At 30.4% G+C, this 19,102-nt stretch overlaps 3 protein-coding genes across 3 annotated transcripts in view; 1 reads left to right on the plus strand and 2 right to left on the minus strand.

Annotated features, from left to right (window-relative positions):
- Positions 1-19,102, plus strand: part of LOC105319498 (malignant fibrous histiocytoma-amplified sequence 1 homolog) — a 110,306-nt gene that overhangs the window by 90,995 nt on the left and 209 nt on the right. The window lies entirely within an intron of this gene.
- The window catches only part of LOC105319503 (uncharacterized), a 46,256-nt gene that overhangs the window by 17,252 nt on the left and 9,902 nt on the right, over positions 1-19,102 (minus strand). The window lies entirely within an intron of this gene.
- On the minus strand, positions 7,483-10,480 carry LOC117689966 (uncharacterized). Its single transcript, XM_066070006.1, has 6 exons — positions 10,360-10,480; positions 10,210-10,262; positions 9,990-10,118; positions 8,606-8,711; positions 8,454-8,497; positions 7,483-8,365 (listed from the first exon to the last, which is right to left on the minus strand). Exons 1-6 carry the CDS (start codon positions 10,452-10,454, stop codon positions 7,875-7,877), a joined length of 918 nt encoding a protein of 305 aa, XP_065926078.1. The 5' UTR covers positions 10,455-10,480; the 3' UTR covers positions 7,483-7,874.

Here is a 19,102-nt window from a genome sequence, read left to right on the forward strand (position 1 = left end):
CCTCGAAAAAGATAGAGGTAGGATCAGGTGCCTAGGAGGAATGTGCATCCTCTTCTGACAGGTCACACCGGCCGTGTGCTCTTTGTCGTAATCGGAGAAAAACGTAAAAGGCCGTAGACTATTAATAGACTGATAAATTATGATCTAACAATGAGTATGTCTCGCCTTAGAAACTGTTCATACGAAGAGCATGTCCTTGCGTATCGAATTAACCGAGAAACAGACACCATTTGCAGGTGATGAATGTATATTGCTACATAAGTAAGGAAATTGACTATAGAAAAAGTGAAGTCATCGCGTTTACCATAAAGTTTGTTGTTAGGTTACCATCAATGTCCATTTCCAGTAACATATCCAAATATGAAACAGATGATGCAAACTCTGTGATATCGTTTATTCCAAGTTCACTGGGATATATTGAGTCGAAATAAGTATGGAAATAACAGTTGTGATTTGATAATACGTCGTCGATATTCCTGAATGTTGAGTTGAAGGCCACAGCAAGTGATTTATCTTTTTTACGTACAAGTTTTTGAATAAATTCTGCTTCATAAGCATACAAAAATAGGTGTGCTAACAATGGGGCACAATTGGTACCCATGGAAATTCTAACAGATTGTTGGAAGACTTGATTTCCAAAAACTACATAAATGTTGTCTGTCAGAAACTCAAGCATCTCTTTAATGTCAACTTCAGAGTACTTGTGTGTGCAATCAGAATGGTTTTTAAATATATAATATTTTTTTAGCTTTCCAATGTCAAGGTAAGCATTTTTACGACTTTCATTTTTATTAAAGAAACAACTGTCGTTGATATCAAAAAGCCTAGATTTTAATTTGTCATTAGAAATGGTTGCATAAAGCATTAAAAACCGTACGTTTTTATGCTATTGATTTCGGTAAGATTTTGTGACCTCAAAGTTTCCAATAATTCTTGAGAGTTTTTTAGTTTTCATAATTGATTCAAACCACTTCTGGATTATATTGTTATACAGTAATCTTAAATATTCTCCTTCACTACTCTAAGAATTTTAGTAAGGAGTAAAGAGAAAGGTTTGATAGAACATTTACTGAAACTTGCTATATATCTCTGTTTGTAAGGACTTTTGTCAAGCTTTGGAATCCAGCACAAATAAGGTAAATCAAAATTATTTTGTCTATTGGGGGTATTAAAGATATCCATTACCGATTTATGATTTTGAAATATTTCCTGCTTGGAAAGACTGTTATGGGTGTAAGTAGGATTACCATGTGTACAATCGAAACCTAGTTCTTTGAAAATGCAATTAATATAATTTGCTTTAAAAACAAAGACAATGTTGTTACTTGCCTTATCAGCAGGGACCAGTAATACTGATCGTGCAATCTATCTAGTTCTTTTCTCACTTCTGCTTTATTGAAAACAAAAGGATATATGGTTTTCATTTGACCTCTCAGTCGTTTAATACGAGATTTTGATATACACCTGATGCTTTTAACCTACTCTGAGAAGGTATCAAGGTCTTCTTCTTCTTGGCGTAATCTTCAACAGAAATCATGATATGTATAAAATTACGACGCCATGTGAAGGATCTAGGTTCCCTAAATTTTGGTCCTTTCATAATAAGTGATCTTAGGTCTTCGCTGTTAACTAAATTAACATCTCTCACGACCAATTCAGTTTATTAATAACATCAATAGCAAGTGTTGTATATAAATATCTATACACATTTCGTTAATCAAAACACTAACAAACTTGTGTACGTGTTGACCAATTAATATTATTAATATTTATGATAATTTTTAAGATTAGCTGTCCTCAAGTTTAAAATATTCATTGGTATGAGATGAATCAGTTTTATTTTTTCGTTACATAGATATGACACTTTAAGGAGTAATAAAAGGAAAGGAAAGTAAGGAAAGTAATAAAACCAATCTACACGTCTCATGGAGTGGCGTTTAACAGCATTTCTCTGTGGTTACTTTGATTTGTCCATTTATATTGCACTCTATTGAATCTGACACTTTGCATACATCTCGTCGTGTTGAACGTTATCTGTGCATACGTACTAGATTTATATTAACGGTTGATTTCTTTTACTTAGTTCATTTTAATTGTTATTTTAGGAAATCGCAACTGAACTCTATTAGAATTTAAATAGCATTTTGTAGCAATATGAATATTATTGTGTATATATACATGTAGGTATAACTAATTTATTTAAAAAGAAAATGTTGTAAAAAATACCCATATAGTCAGCATTTGAGCACACGTCTTTTTTATTTATAAACACTAAATAAATACTCATCTCCTGAAAAAACAAAAACCATAAGATTTCTACAGAAGAAATCGAAAATCCAAAAGTTTTAAAAACAAAGAATTATACAAGACTATGAGTGTATTTCTACGAGATGTATACATTAATATTTGATATTTGAAAATGGTAATAATAATATGTTATACATTGGTACGTCATACCTTTATTATACGAAAAAAAGCGATAAAATGAAATGACATGATTTCATTCTTATAATATATAGTCAGTATATATTCTCGATGATTTGAGAAATTTGGTAACATAAATAAAAATTAACCTCTTTACATACATTGATTACATTTCAGGAACATATATTTCCATCAAGTATTCACTATTACAACTACAGAAAATCAGATGACACACCTAAAAGGAACCCGATGTTTTCTATCAGAATCATTTGTAATTCTTCATTATAACATATCCAAATTGAAAGAATATTTCTTGTCAGTGTATTATAATAAAAAAATGAATATACAACAAGAAAAAGCACAAGGTGTGTATATCACAGAAGAAAAAGAGGAAATCAGTCAAAAGTTGGCCTGTACTGATCTCTAAATTGGACATTTTGATTTTCAAATCTGCTATAATAAGTGGATTCGCTGAAAAATCACATCCCTGAGGTAACATGTATGTAAAGGATATACATGTGTCATAACAAGTGTCTTTGTAAGCTATACTTACGGTTTTCTCCGTCTCTGGAATATCATTTTATGAAAACACCAGGCGTTTGCAATAATTTTTTCCGTGGTTTCCTTTCCTCGCAATTAGTTATATGTTTTTTAATACATGGTCCACTGTACTAACAATGTTTGAAATTGTAAAAGCGGCCCTGCAGCACAGGTATCACGTTACCAGTAGCTGTCAAATACATTTGTATATTCTAAATGGTTTTAAACTGAAACTTAATTAACAGCTGCATATTATTGATAGAAACACAATTACTCCGAATCGCAACAGAAGTGATCTCCAATTTCGCTGACTATTTTCAATATATCATCATTATGAATTGAAGTAATCAGATACATTTGTACAAAACAAATAATAAATTCCTGTCACGCATTCTCTATTTCAACTGCATCCTACCCGCCACCAACTACCTTTTTTTTTTACATGAATAACAAAAATATGTAGTGACCATTTTTGCGTACGCTTGTTTCCTGCCACAGTGTACATTTATTGTAATGTTAAATTAAAACGTTTTTGTTGAACTAACAATGCATATATGTTAACGCAAAGGCGCAATGAACGATCAAAAATCTGACAGTTTGGCATTTCTCGGATTTTGAATCATTAAATATTATTGGTTTTTTTTGGCGTAGGTGTATTGTAGAAACACTTACCAGTTGTAATTGAGTATCCTATGACTCTATTACATGGTTCACAGCCACATTTCTCTTAGCATAATCTGCCGTAAAAATTAGGAAGACAGTTGTCCATACAATCTATCCAATGAGTTCCCGGCCAACATTCTTGCCAATTAATAATGAAAAATATTTAATATTTCGTTTTTCGGGTATAAATTTAAAAAAAAGTGATAACAAAAATAACAAAAACAGATTATCTACACAAGAGTTCCCAACACTATCTAAAAACACTGTCTAAAAACAGGACGTTAATGTTGTTACTTTTGTTATTAAATACACAATCTATGAAAAAAGTATTAATTAACAGTAACATACAGTTTACATACCCATCTGACACATTCGAACATACTCCAATCAGCTCTGTGTATGCGTGAACTGTATTTACAAATGTAATGAAGTTATATTTGAATATCACAGACATCTTGTAAAACAGAAAATCTATTTATTTATGCCGAATGTTTCAGTTTATTCACGTAAATATTAAGACGGAAACACTCTATAATTGTTGACAAAGTCAATTATAGGGCAAATTATTATTATAATGATATATACTTGAGCTTTTTAACTTGAACCTAGTTTGCATAAGTGTTTTTCATATATGATATAATTTTTAACAAAAAATTAGTAAAATAATCCGTTATAATGCATTAATGAAGCTACAGTTACGTCTTAAAAGAATTAAATGTTTATAAATACAATAAAACATTTTTGAAAACCTGATTTCCAATGCATTTTACTTAGAGATAATTTGTATAAAATCATCATGATGCAGCGATCCATCCAAGATAATACCAGACTTATCAAGTACATAAGGGAAAAAAAATAGATGTATTTTTATGTGTTTTTTTATATGTAGTTTTTATTGAATATATAGTAGTAAGTAATAAACATTGTGGACGTCAAGTTGTTTGAATCGTTTGTATAATCTATTGATATGTTAAAGAAGACATCTTCATTTTGTTTTATGCCCAAAGAAAGGTAAAAAGTTTTAATGGTTGCTATTTGGATACATCCTCATAGAGATCCAAAAGGTGTGTGTCGATTGATAACTTTAGAGCGATTGGACGCATTGTCAAAATCTCCTTTAAGAATGTGAACTAAAACTATTTATAATGTAGTTGTTCTGTTTATAGTTTCTTTAGAAGTTTAAGTAGTAGCTCTAGATTTTGTTTTCTTTGTTTTTCCCATGTAATTTATTTCTTTTGTCCTGAAGAAGGGACTGGTTGTCCCGAAAATTTGACAATATCTATTGTTCGTGTCGTTAGCCATTTTTAGTGCTTTATATATTAAGTTTACTGGCTAAGTATCTATATATTAGATCCGACACTTTAAAGATGCTTAGTGTTGTTAATTCTATTCTGTGCTTTATAAATGCACAGTTCCAAAATTTCTATTTACTAGCTCTTTCTTGATTTTACATTGATAGTCTGAATCTTCACTGAAAAACAGAAAACATGTAAAACATATGTTAAGCGTCAAACAGAAGAAAGCTCTGCAAAACTTTAAAAAGGAAGCTGATAAAGGATAAGCAATTGTGTGTATGGACAAAACTTTTTATAAAACCCTTGTTCTTAAACATCTAAGTGACGACAACTTTTATGTTAATTTACCAGAAAATCCCAACAAGAATATCATGAGAGATTTAAAACGCCTATTAAAAAAATATGAACATTTATTGAAAGATAAGGAACTGGATTATCTTACAAAATTTTGAAATGAAAACTAGCAAATGTTATGAAACTCTTAAAATACATAAATGTAATCATATTAAAACCGCTATTAAAGATCAGTATCAAGCATCTATTACTACTACTGAACCCTTGGATCTGTAACTTCTACCAATTGTTTCGGGCCCAACATGCCCAATACATAGACTGAGCAACTTTGTGGATATTTTACTTTTAAAAGAATAAATGTGAAAAAGACCCTAGTTACATTCGGGATAGCATGTATTTCCTCAACAAAATTCCTAAAACAACTGACACAAAATCTATTCTATTAATATTTGATGTTTCTAGTTTATATACAAATATTACACATGATTACAAGCTATAAAATTTTGGATAGAAAAGCACCCAGAGCTGATTCCGACATACTTTTCACCAGACTTCATTTTAGATTCAAAAAAGTTTTTTTTTTTGGACAACAACACATTTCATTTTAATAGAGATTTTTACAAACAAATCAAGGGAACTGCAATGGGACAAATTGGCGCCTACCTACAGTATTTTAGTAATGGGATATTTTGAAATATATGCTGTATTCTATTGTGTCTGACACTTTGCATACATCTAGTTGTGTTAAAAATTATCTGCATTGTTGAAATACTCAGTAATGTAACCATGTATTAGATATATATTCAAGGTTTTTTCCATTTATTTTGTTTTTATTGTAGCACACCACGTTTAATTGTGAAATTAATTTGCATAGATATTTGCAAATGATTATTGCAGCTTTTGTTTGTATAAGTAGACGTAATATTTTGAAAAAAATAATTATATCTTGTAAAAACGATCATCATCATTTTGTTTTAAATGTTAAATTACAAAATGTGAATGTTATATTTTTGGATTTGATAGCGTAACTATTATTGTTTTGTCTTTAGTAAAACATATCCAATGATATCATTTTTCATATTAAAAAAACCGAATGAATTATAATTAATGAATGTGTTGAAGGGTTTATATGTTTTGTTTTATATATGAGGGATACATTTTGTCCTATCGTAATACCTGGTTTAAGTTTTAAACACTGTTGTATAATAACTAATTCTGTATTGCCTTTATTTTAAGATGACGTGCTACTTAAGTTAGGAGAAATTCGAGCACGAAGAAAAAAAGCCATGGCAAAAAGGAATGACTCTTCAGCAGATGTTTCACGAAGAAGAATTAGATAAACCAAACTATGGACGAGAACGACGCAGAAACGTAGGGGTGATTCAGACACCTGATATGTCTAGTCCTCTGCCCATCCCAGCCATAAATGTGGGGTCCGGAGAAGAATAAGAAACGGTTGAAGCAGACGATGCGACACAGGAAAATATGGAGAATATCCGCGCACTTTTTCTCTTGAATTTTCCTGTCAATGATGACGAGCAAATGTCAGCAACGGAAACACGTGACCAGAGTGAAAGCGACGAAGTTGTTGATTGAAATCGACAGCGGACAATACGATAACTACAATCACTTAAAGTACTTTATCAAAGTATGACATTCAAAGAGTTTTGAGAGCCGTGTTATGTCAATCTATTATAATAACTATGGATAAGTGAGGAAGTTTTCACTCTGTAGAATTTATGATTTGTTTAGATATGAAATTAAGGAGAGTCATTGCTTTGTGTGATTTTGCACAGTTTTACAATTAAAAAAAAATATGGTGCATGTAAGTTTTAACAACGCAATAATGTTTATGTTTTGTTTCCATTAATTCATGTTTGGAAATCAGATATGTTATTTGTTAGATTTTAGTATTATATGTTACAAAGGGATTGTTTGTATTGCACCAGCTGTTAAAATTTCGCTATCAGACTTCATTTTCCTATCATCATATAGTTATTTATTTATTCATTGATTCTTTAAATGTTGTAAGGGTGGTGATGGCTCATTCTTAGTAGCTCAAATCTATATACGTTCATATATTGTTTTATTGTATCAGTAAAGTATACATCGTTACATTGACAAAATTTGAAAATAAAAACGTTGTTTCATATATATGAAAATAAACTTGTTCTTTTATGATAAACTATTTTTGATGATCATCAACAAAAGCACAAACAAATCTTAGTTTGTTAAACGTAACAAAATGTCTTTCAATACAGTCTTAACAAACAATTGTTATCATATTTTTGAAAATGGGGATATTTAGATGAAGAAAAGTGTTAAGAGAAGCATTTTTTTTCCAATGAAAAAATAGGTACTATTATACAAATTTACATTAATTCACCATGTTTTTCACTGATATCATCTTTGAGAAAAATACATGTACAAATGATTCACGAGTCAATCTAACATTTTTTTCACACATTCATTAACTTTATGCGCATACACGTACCAATTTAATATAATGTCTATGAATAGCATCATAGGACATCCTTAAAAACACATGATGTTCTCATAAACAGTAAATAATTATTAATTGTTATGCATATAACATATGTCATTTCACAGAAAAATTGATATCAATTCACAATAAGGAAATAACGCGTGAAGTATATATCAGAACAGTTCTGTTGATTTTGTAAAGCTATACCTAAGTTTCTTCCTTTCTTTAGTGCTTCCCTGTTTGAATTCATCCAGTGCCCGTAATAATTCCTTTTGATGTTTCTTTTTCTCTCGATGGATTAAAGGTTTTGATTCATGGTTCTTTGTTTTAACAATGTTTGAAACTGAGGACGCCATCTGAGATGTATCCTCATGTACCTTTGTATGTTTTTGTATTTCCAAAGGAGATGAAGTGTTATTCGGGATTAACATGTGTTCATTTTTATCCGACACTGTAAGTTTTAGAATGTTGTAAGTTCCATCCATAGAGTCGTCACATCCATAAGCATTTCGTGAGGTTGTTTCTGTCATGTTGTTTGAAACTGTAGTGTGACATTTGCCGTAGCTTGTCTCTGTGTCATATGTTTGAGATGAATCAATTGTCCTCGGCGTTTTCGATATACTATATCTACTATTTTCTATTGGAGCCATTTCATTTTTGGAACCTGTTAAACACAGGATTGCTGATAATTATTCTCAACATTCTTAAATACAATAATGCTTTTGAAGTGATTATTAGAAATGTTTTGCTACCATATTCATCCAGATCAGAAGGTTTTTTAGTCAGCATCCGTTGTCTGCAAACAGAAATTCCTGAACCAATTGAATATTTTTAAAGTAGAATTATATCAATCATTATTCATTTTCAAATCAAACAAAATTAGATAAATGACATTGGCGTTTACCTTAGAATGCAGAAGATTCTTAGACAAAAAATGAAACAGGGTACGATACAAGAAGCCAAAACGGACAATGTAATCCATAATGCAGAATTCGCCGGACTAGAATTATCTATCAGAAAGTAAAAATCATATGCATGTAACTTATTTTCCGTTAAACATCGGAAGATCTAATATTAATTTGATTAATTCTAAGAAATTCCTTCAATAAGTACTTTAAAAAAAACACATTAAGTTTCAAAATAGAATTTTTTATCAATTCTATCTAATCTAGGCATATTTAAAGACACATTTAAAAATAACCCTAGTATTCATTTGATGAATTGACAAAAGACACTGTGTATGAAAACATGCGTTTATTTATTTCAATGCTTTTTATAAGTTCCTATTGTAAAGAAAAGTAAATGATGGATTTTGCTTTAGATGCATATTCAACCACTAACCCTGACATATCAACAGATTCATATTACCCGATATACGTTGTAAATTATTTTTCCTACCGTTTCATTTGAAGAATGCGCCAATGAATATCTAGTAAAAATCATTTCAGAAGTGTTCTCCATGTTGTACAGTATTGCCATGAAAACTAAATCATCTTTCTGAAGCCATTTTTGATTAACCGAGTTTATTACTGCTTTAAACCCCAGGTAATGTTACTGTCCAATTCATTTCTACTCCCTAAAACTGGACGGTTAACTGACTTTTAGGACATCTGCAGATAATTGGGGTTAACACAATATCCAGAAACACTACAGCAGAGAAAAAAACCTACATAAATACCGGTTTCGTCAATTTCGCGCATTATTTTCCATTATTTTCTACCGCTATCATCACAACTTAATACATTTATAGACAACAAATCATGAATTCCAATCGAGCATTCATGATTTCTGCAGTAACAATTGTATCCGTTAAAATCACGCTGTTGTATGCACAGGAATGTGCGGCGTATTCATATTTGTTCATGCTTATTTTGTGTTTCAATGCAAATTTATAGGAATAAAGCCAAACATGATTGTCGATCTTATTATGCCTATTTGTGAACACACAAGCACCGTTCACAGTTCAATATCTGACAGAATGGACAGTTTTCGGCTTGATTATATCATTAAACAATTTTGGTGGCTCCAGATTTATATCACATGAAGATACACATATGCCTTCTTGAACACGTGCGCATAAAGTACCTAATTATGCACTTTTATTCCGTTTTCAAAAGAGCGTAATGGCTTTAATATTATGTCTTATTTCTAAAATGTGGTCAAAAAAAAGGAAAAAATGGCTCATTTCATTTCTTATAGCACTTTTGAAGTGAAAATGTGTTCACAGCCGTTCCCCACAACAAAATTAATTTACATTTTTGCAGTTGTATAACTGAAGAAGTACTTACCCGTTAAATTTAAGCATCCTTTGACTCTATCACATGGTTGACAGCCACATTTTTCTAAGCATAATCTGCCATAGTAATTTGGAGGACAGTTGTCCTTACAATTTATCCCGATAGTTCCTGACCAACACTCTTGATAATAACCAATGGAAAAAAAATATATTTTTGTTTTCAAAATATGAATACGAATAAGCTGATAACAAATAGTACAAAAACGATTTACCTTCACAAGAGCTCCCAACAAGACGATAGTTTGGACAGCACTTCAAGAGGCTTCTAATGAAATCTTGACGTTAAAGTTGCCTTACTTGTTTTAAGTATAAAGTATAAAAACAATATAGAATCTTTCAAATAACCTTCACAATTAACTTACCTGTCTGACACATTTGAACATACTCCAGTCATCTCCGTGGATGTATAAATGATAAACAAAAATATAATGATTGAAAATATGAAGAACACGTTCATGTTTCATGTTGGAAAACATACTAAACTATGGCGAAAGTTTATTCATATCGATATATATACGGAAATATTCCATAACGGTTGACAAAGTCAATACATGGGCAAATCAGTATGTGTACTTGAGATATACAAATATGAACCTAGTTTGCTAGGTTAATCAATATACATGTATAATACAATTGAAAAAATTGAAATTTATGCTACAATGTACGTAGCCACACTAAGATCATCAAATATTAAAAAAAAAAAACGAACTCCAATGAATTTATAAATTCAACTTTGAGATAATTGATAAAAAATCATCATGATACAGCGAATCGTCCAATATAATTCCAGAATTAGCGGATCCCAAGGGTCAAAATTACATTTGTACGTAATAAATCAACTTTTAAACTTCAATTTAGGTCTACACAGGGATCAAAACTGCTTTGGCTGCAATATCAAATACTTTATAGGATTCTCCACAGGGGCCAAGCCCGTTTTAACATTAATTTCAATGTAACCATAAATAAAGAAAGGGGTCGAACTCTGACCCAGATAAAAAAAAAACTACCAGCTCGCTTCAAAAGCCTAATAAATCAATTAATTTTTAAAACACTCGCAATAAGCATGTATTTTTTTTTTTATATATATAAAAGTAATGTCTGAGATACACTCATGCCGAAATTCAAGTTGATGGGTCCTAAAATAGCGGAGATATACGTCATTATTCTCTCGAAGTCGCCAGTTTATTTTTACTCGGAAATTTACCGGTCCAGGGCTCACGATCGGATTTTTCCTATGACAACAGCAGTATTGCAACAAGTCGAGAAACATTCGCACTAATCTTTTAAAATCTTACATCAAACGCAAGCTACTTACATACAAAAACTCCGATAAAATTCCTTCAATACTCTCCATACTGAACTTTTATTCTGCAACCACATTGACTTCTGACAGGGCCAGCCATTTTGACGTCTTCGAGAAAGACTGATTCTGATTGGACCATCAGGAATATTAACCAATGAAACTGAGTTTTACATTAGCTTTCACAATGGCCGGTCTGGTCAGAAGTTGATGTGGCTGCAAAATAAAAGTTCAGTTTGGAGAGTATTTAAGGAATTTTATCGGAATTTAAGGATGTTAGCATACGTTTGATGTGAGATTTTAAAGAGTTACTGCGAATGTTTGTCGACTTGTTGCAACACTGCTGTTGTCATAGGCAAATTCCCATCGTGAGCCCTGGACCGGTAAATGTCCGAGTAAAAATAAACTGGCGACTTCGAGAGAATAATGACGTATATCTCCGCTATTTTAGGTCCCATCAACTTGAAATTTGGCATGAGTGTATCTCAGACATTACTTTTATGAAAAATACATGCATATTGCGAGTGTTTTAAAAATTAATTGATTTATTAGGCTTTTGAAGCGAGCTGGTAGTTTTTTTTATCTGGGTCAGAGTTCGACCCCTTTTTTTATTTATGGTTACATTGAAATTAATGTTAAAACGGGCTTGGCCCCTCTGGGATTGTCTTTGCAAATAAATATCTTTTCAATAAAAATTTAGCAGACTCTGCTGTATGCAGCTTTCGAAGAATAGATGAAGGGGACACTGATCACTTATTTTATGAATGTCATACTGGTACTGTAGAAGAATAGTGGTGTGATTTTGAAGAGTAATTGATACAGTGTAAAATTACATTTAATATGCAATCAGTTGTTTTTTGAAATTATAAAATAAAGAAATTTATAATTTTTGAACAATTAACTCGATAGCTATTATTGTGTAGCAATATAGTTTTTCATGTGAAAATAAACATAATCCAATACATTTAATACATGCATTGAAAAAATGTGGTGTATATATATATATATATATATATATATATATATATATATATATATATATATATATATATATATATATATATATATATATATATATACCACATTTTTCCAATGCATGTATTATTATACATATAAAACTTAAAAAATGTGACCTGTTCAAGACATTAAAGGGACATGGTCACGATTTTTGTCAAAAATTATTTTTTCGATTTTAATGTTTATAATGCTTCAGTAAGAATTTTTAATAAGCAACCCAAATTTGAGTGACATTTGTTGAGTTATGAGCGAGTTACAGAGCTTACAATTCCTCGCTATGTAAACAAAGCTTTTGTTTACATTTTGAATGTTTGAGTAAAAATTCCAGTTTTAGACCTAAAATGAATGTATTAATAGTTAGGAACTGTTTATTTATGTTTGAAATGAACAAGTATTTTGACAAATCATCTTGAAAAAGATTTTTTACTGATATATTGAACCTATGTAAACAAAAACAGGGCACGAGCCTTGTTTACATGACGAAGAATTGTGAGCCCTGTATCTCGCTTAAAACTCATCGACGCCCACCCAAATTTCACTTGATCATTAGAAATGCATCCAAAAAACATTGTAAATAATAAAAACGGAAAATAAAATTTGACCAAAATCGTGACCATGCCCCTTTAAACTATATATGTTTTTGAACAAAGTATTAAAGAATTCCCAGAAATTGTATCTTGCGTTTTCAAATAGGGAAAGACACTAAGCCCCTGAATTTTGTTGATCACAGACGTTTTAATGGAATTCATAGTAATAAGTACTAATAAACATTTTTGACCTCAAGTTGTTTGAATTGTTTGTATAATCTATAGTTATCTCTATTTTGATTTGTGCTCCAAAAAATTCAAGTTGTCAGTTCCTGTTTAAGTAGGCTATGTTTAGTAGTACATATTCTAATTAAAATCATATAAAATTTCCTAATTTGTACTACATACATTTTTTAACGTTTTAATTTTTTTTTTTGAGAAATGAAAATGAACAAAATCACATGAAGACAAAAATAGATTTCATTTTTATTCTTTTAAGGGCAATGCAACATCAAAAAATGTATTACTTTTTGGTTCTTTTAAAACAAAAACTGTTTCAAAAAGTCATAATTCCAGAAAAATGATGATGTTAAACAGGAAATGTTTTGACTGATATGCCATGAGCTCCCTTATTAGTTTTAGTTAATTACAACACGTTTTTCAGATACAATTTAGATATATGCATAGAGAAGAAAAAGTATATTAAGTTAATATAAACAGGTTCAATATCTTAACGCATTGGTTAAAATTACATTATCGTTAAAAACCACTATTATACTCACAACGTACATATACCCCAATAAACAGATGATGGCGAAGAGACCTATAAAAGCACCTGATTAGGTTAGACTCGTTAGCAACTAAAAACTCGTGGAAGTGTGTCTTCTTCAAAACGAACCTCGATTGTCGTCAGCAATATCGATTGATGGAGGAGTACATTAAGACATGCTAAACTATGCATATTGAGTTGAAATATTTTAAACTCATGTTTTCATATTTAATCTTTTTACATTAACATTTTATCTTGTTAAGAAAGAATTTCTTTTACTTCAGACAAAATGCATGGTGTATACTGTTCATTCTGTGAATTGCGAAAGTCACACCCATCAGATAAATAGTGAAACACATTTTTCATCCTGGTAGCTTTTAGAGGTAATATGTACGAACGAAATTTCAACAGAGTACGCGCATTACTCTCTTTTATTCCAGAAAAGTAATACCAGGGTAACAATCCATTCATGGATAGTATACATCTTTTATTTATCCTTAATGATAAATAAGAAATAATTTATCAAGGAAAATTATATAAAATTGAGGAACGTCTCGTTTATCCTTGATATGGGTATATCTACTCAATATTCATAGTTTGTTTTCACGTTTGAAACAAAATTTGTGTTAACAAAATACAATTCTGTCACCATTCTTTGTTTAACGAGTAAAATGCGATAAAACATGGTATAAGTGATAAAATATATTTAAGAATGAACTGACAAATAAATCTATATTTGCTGTTGAATGGTACAAATTCTTACTATTCTACGCATTCGAACATACTTATTATAGATGTGACGAGAAAAAAATTTGAATAACACAGCGATGTGTTGATCTCTCACGACAAATTCAGTTTGTCAATAAGATCAAAATCAAGTGTTGTATATGAGTATCTATACACATTTGGTTAATTAAAACAGTAAAAAACTTGTGTACGTGATGATCCATTCATTCATATTACTTATATATAATTATTTCTATGATTAGCTGTCCTCAAGTTTAAAATATTCATTTGTATGAGATGATTCAGTTTTATTTATTCGTTACATGGATACGCCACTTTAAGAATAAAGTAATAAAACCACTCCACACGTCTCATGGAGTGGTGTTTAACCGCATTTCTCTCTAGTTCACTTGATTTGTCCATTTATTTTTTGCTCTATTGTATCTGACACCTTGCATACATCTTGTCGTGTTGAACATGCATATGTATTAGATTTCTATCAACGGTTTATTTCAATTGTTGCTACTTTGGGAATTCGCAGCTGATTAAAAACTCTATTAAAATTAAAATAGCATTTTGTAGCAATACGAATATTATTGTGTATATATACACGTAGGTATAACTAATATATTTAAAAAGAAAATGTTGTAAAAAAATACCCATATAGTCAGCATTTGAGCACACGTCTTTTGTATTCATAAACACTAATTAAATACTCATCTCCTGAAAAACAAAAACCATACGATTTCTACAGAAGAAATCTAAAATCCAAAAATTTTTAAAAACAAAAAATTATACAAGACTATGAGTGCATTTCTACGAGATGTATACATTAATATTTGATATTTGAAAATGGTAATAATAATATGTTATACATTGGTACGTCATACCTTTATAATACAAAAAAACCCCGATGAAATGATTTCATTCTTTTAATATATATTCAGTATATATTCTCGATGATTTGAGAAACTTGGTAACACAAGTAAAAGTTCACCTTTTAACACACATTGATTACATTTCAGGAACATATATATGCATCAAGTATTTACTACTACAACTACAGAAAATCAGATGACACACCTAAAAGGAACCCGCTGTTTTCTATCAGAATCATTTTCAATTCATCATTATAACATATGCAAATTGAAACGATAAGTCTTGTCAGTGTAATATAATTAAAATAAATATAAAACAAGAAAAAGCACAAGGTTTATAAATAACAGAAGAAAAAGAGGACATCATTCAAAAGTTGAACATTTTGATTTTCAAATCTGCTATAATCAGTGGATCCGCTGAAAATTTATATCCCTGAGTCATATGTCAAGGATATACATGTGTCATAACAACTGACTTTGTAAGCTATACTTACGGTTTTCTCCGTCTCTGGAATATCATTTTATGAAAACACCCGGCGTTCGCAATAATTTTTTCTGTGGTTTCCTTTCCTCGCAATTAGTTATATGTTTTTTAATACATGGTCCAATGCACTAACAATGTTTGAAATTTTAAAAGCGGCACTGCAGCACGGGTATAACGTTACCAGTAGCTGTCAAATACGTTTCTACTTACTAAATGGTTTAAAAATGAAACTTAATTAACAGCTGCAGATTATTGATAGAAACACAATTACTCCGAATCGCAACAGAAGTGATCTCCAATTTTGGTGACTATTTTCAATTCATCATCATTATGGATTGAAGTAATCAGATACATTTGTACAAAACAAATAACAAACTGCAGTCACACATTCTCTATTTCAACTTTCCTACCCGCCACCAACTACCTTTTTTACATGAATAACAAAAATATGTAGTGACCATTTTTGCGTACACTTGTTTCATGTCACAGAGTACATTTATTGTAATGTTAAATTAAAACATTTTTGTTGAACTAACAATGCATATATGTTAACGCAAAGACGCAATGAACCATCCAATATCTGACAGATTGGCAGTTCTCGGATTTTGAATCATTAAATATTATTGTTTGTTTTTTGGCGTAGGTGTATTGTAGAAACACTTACCAGTTTGTAATTGAGTATCCTATGACTCTATCACATGGTTCACAGCCACATTTCTCTTTGCATAATCTGCCGTAAAAATTAGGAAGACAGTTGTCCATACAATCTATCCAATGAGTTTCCAGCCAACATTCTTGCCAATTAATAATGCAAACATTTAATATTTCGTTTTTCGGGTATAAATTAAAAACAAGTGATAACAAAAATAACAAAAACAGATTATTTACACAAGAGTTCCCAAGGCGTCGATAGTTTTCACAACATTCCAAACGGCTTCTAAAAACATGACGTTAATGTTGCTTTACTTTTGCTATGAAATACACAATCTATGAAAAATGTATTAATTAACAGTTACATACAGTTTACATACCCATTTGACACATTAGAACATACTCCAATCAGCTCTGTGTATGCAAGAACTGTATTTACAAATGATTTGAATATCACAGACATCTTGTAGAACAGAAAATCTATTTATGCCGAATGTTTCAGTTTATTCACGTAAATATTAAGACGGAAACACTCTATAATTGTTGACAAAGTCAATTATAGGGCAAATTATTATTATAATGATAAATACTTGAGCTTTTTAACTTGAACCTAGTTTGCATAAGTGTTTTTCATATATGTTATAATTTTTAACAAAAAATTAGAAAAATAATCCGTTATAATGCATTAATGTATCTACAATGAGGTCTTAAAAGAATTAAATGTTTATAAATACAATAAAACATTTTTTGAAAACCCGATTTTCAATGCATTTTACTTAGAGATAATTTGTATAAAATCATCATGATGCAGCGATCCATCCAAGATAATACCAGACTTACCGGGTCCATAAGGGTAAAAAAATATATGTATTTTTATGTGTATTTTTATATGTAGTTTTTATTGAATATATAGTAGTAAGTAATAAACATTGTGGACGTCATGTTGTTTGAATCGTTTGTTTAATCTTCTGTCATGTTAAAGAAGACATCTTCATATATATATATATATATATATATATATATATATATATATATATATATATATATATATATATATATATATATATATATATATATATATATATATATATATATATATTACATTGATAGTCTGAAAACTACCAAATCTTCATTGAAAAACAGAAATCATGTGGAACATAATTTAAGCGTCAAACAGAAAAAAGCTCTGCAAATCTTACAAAATAAAGATGCAATGATTCTCAAGAAAGCTGACAAAGAAGGAGGAATTGTGTGTATGGACAAAACTTTTTATAAAACCCTTGTCCTTCAACATCTAAGTGACGATGACTTTGATGTAAAATTACCAGAAAATCCCGACAAGAAAATCATGAGAGATTTGAAACGCCTATTAAAAAATATAAACATTTATTGAAAGATAAGGAACCGGACTATCTTACAAATTTTGAAGTAAAAACTAGTAAATTTTATGGACCTCCTAAAATACATAAAAGTAATTACATTAAAACCGCTATTAAAGATCAGAATCAAGCATCTATTACTATTACTGAACTCTTGGATCTGAAACTTTTACCAATTGTTGCGAGCCCAGCATGTCCAACACATAGACTGAACAACTTTGAGGACATCTTACTTAAGAATATATATGAAAAAGTCCCTAGTTACATTCGGGATAGCATGGATTTCCTCAACAAAATTCCTGAAACAACAGACCCAAAATCTCTCCTAGTAACAAAATTCCTAAAACAACAGACACAAAGTCTCTTCTAGTAACATTATATAAATGGTGCCTGTTTGGGAGGGTAACAGTTGAAATTGACACCCCCCCCCCGAGAAAACCATTGTTAGCCGACGCGAAGTGGAGGTTGACAATGGTTTTCGAGAGGGATGTCAATTTCAACTGTTATCCTCCCAAACAGGCACTATTTATTTTATTATACTGAATGTCTTAATTGAAAAGAAATTATTACTGCTCTTACTCAGAAATGACGTGAATTCTACGGCGAACCGAACACGCATAATTTACGCGCATGCAACAATTCGTTGTGCTACCCGTTGCCAAGTGTATTGCGAACCCTGAGGGTAATAGAACGGATTATCAACTGTGTCTAGACCAACAGATTTTAGTATTTCACATGAAAGTATAATAATTGATGTTACTAGTTTATTCATGTTTACAAATATTACGCATGATTTTGGATTACAAGCTATAAAATTTTGGATAGAAAAACACCCAGAGCTTATTCCGAGAGTCTTTTCACCAGACTTCATTTTAGATTCAATAAAATTTATTTTGGAAAACAACACAATTCATTTTGATGGATATTTTTACAAACAAATCAAGGGGACTGCAATGGGACAAAAATGGCGCCTACCTACAGTATTTTAGTATTGGGATATTTTGAAATATATGCTGTATTCTATATTGTGTCTGACGCTTTGCATACATCTAGTTGTTTTAAATTTATCTGCATTGTTGAAATACTCAGTAATGTAACCATGTATTGGATTTATATTCAAAGTGTTTTCCATTGAATTTGTTTTTATTGTAGCACACCACATTTAATTGTGAAATTAATTAACATAGAAATATGCAAATGATTATTGCAGCTTTTGTTAGTATAAGTAGATCTGATGTTTTGTAAATTAATATATATCTTGTAATAACGATAATCATCATTTTGTTTTAAATGTTGTTATTACAAAATGTGAATGTTCTATTTTTGGATTTGAGAGCTAATTAACTATTATTGTTTTGTCTTTAGTAAAACATA

The sequence above is a fragment of the Magallana gigas genome, chromosome 8 (assembly GCF_963853765.1).
Source record: "Magallana gigas chromosome 8, xbMagGiga1.1, whole genome shotgun sequence".
Lineage (NCBI taxonomy): Eukaryota > Metazoa > Mollusca > Bivalvia > Ostreida > Ostreidae > Magallana > Magallana gigas.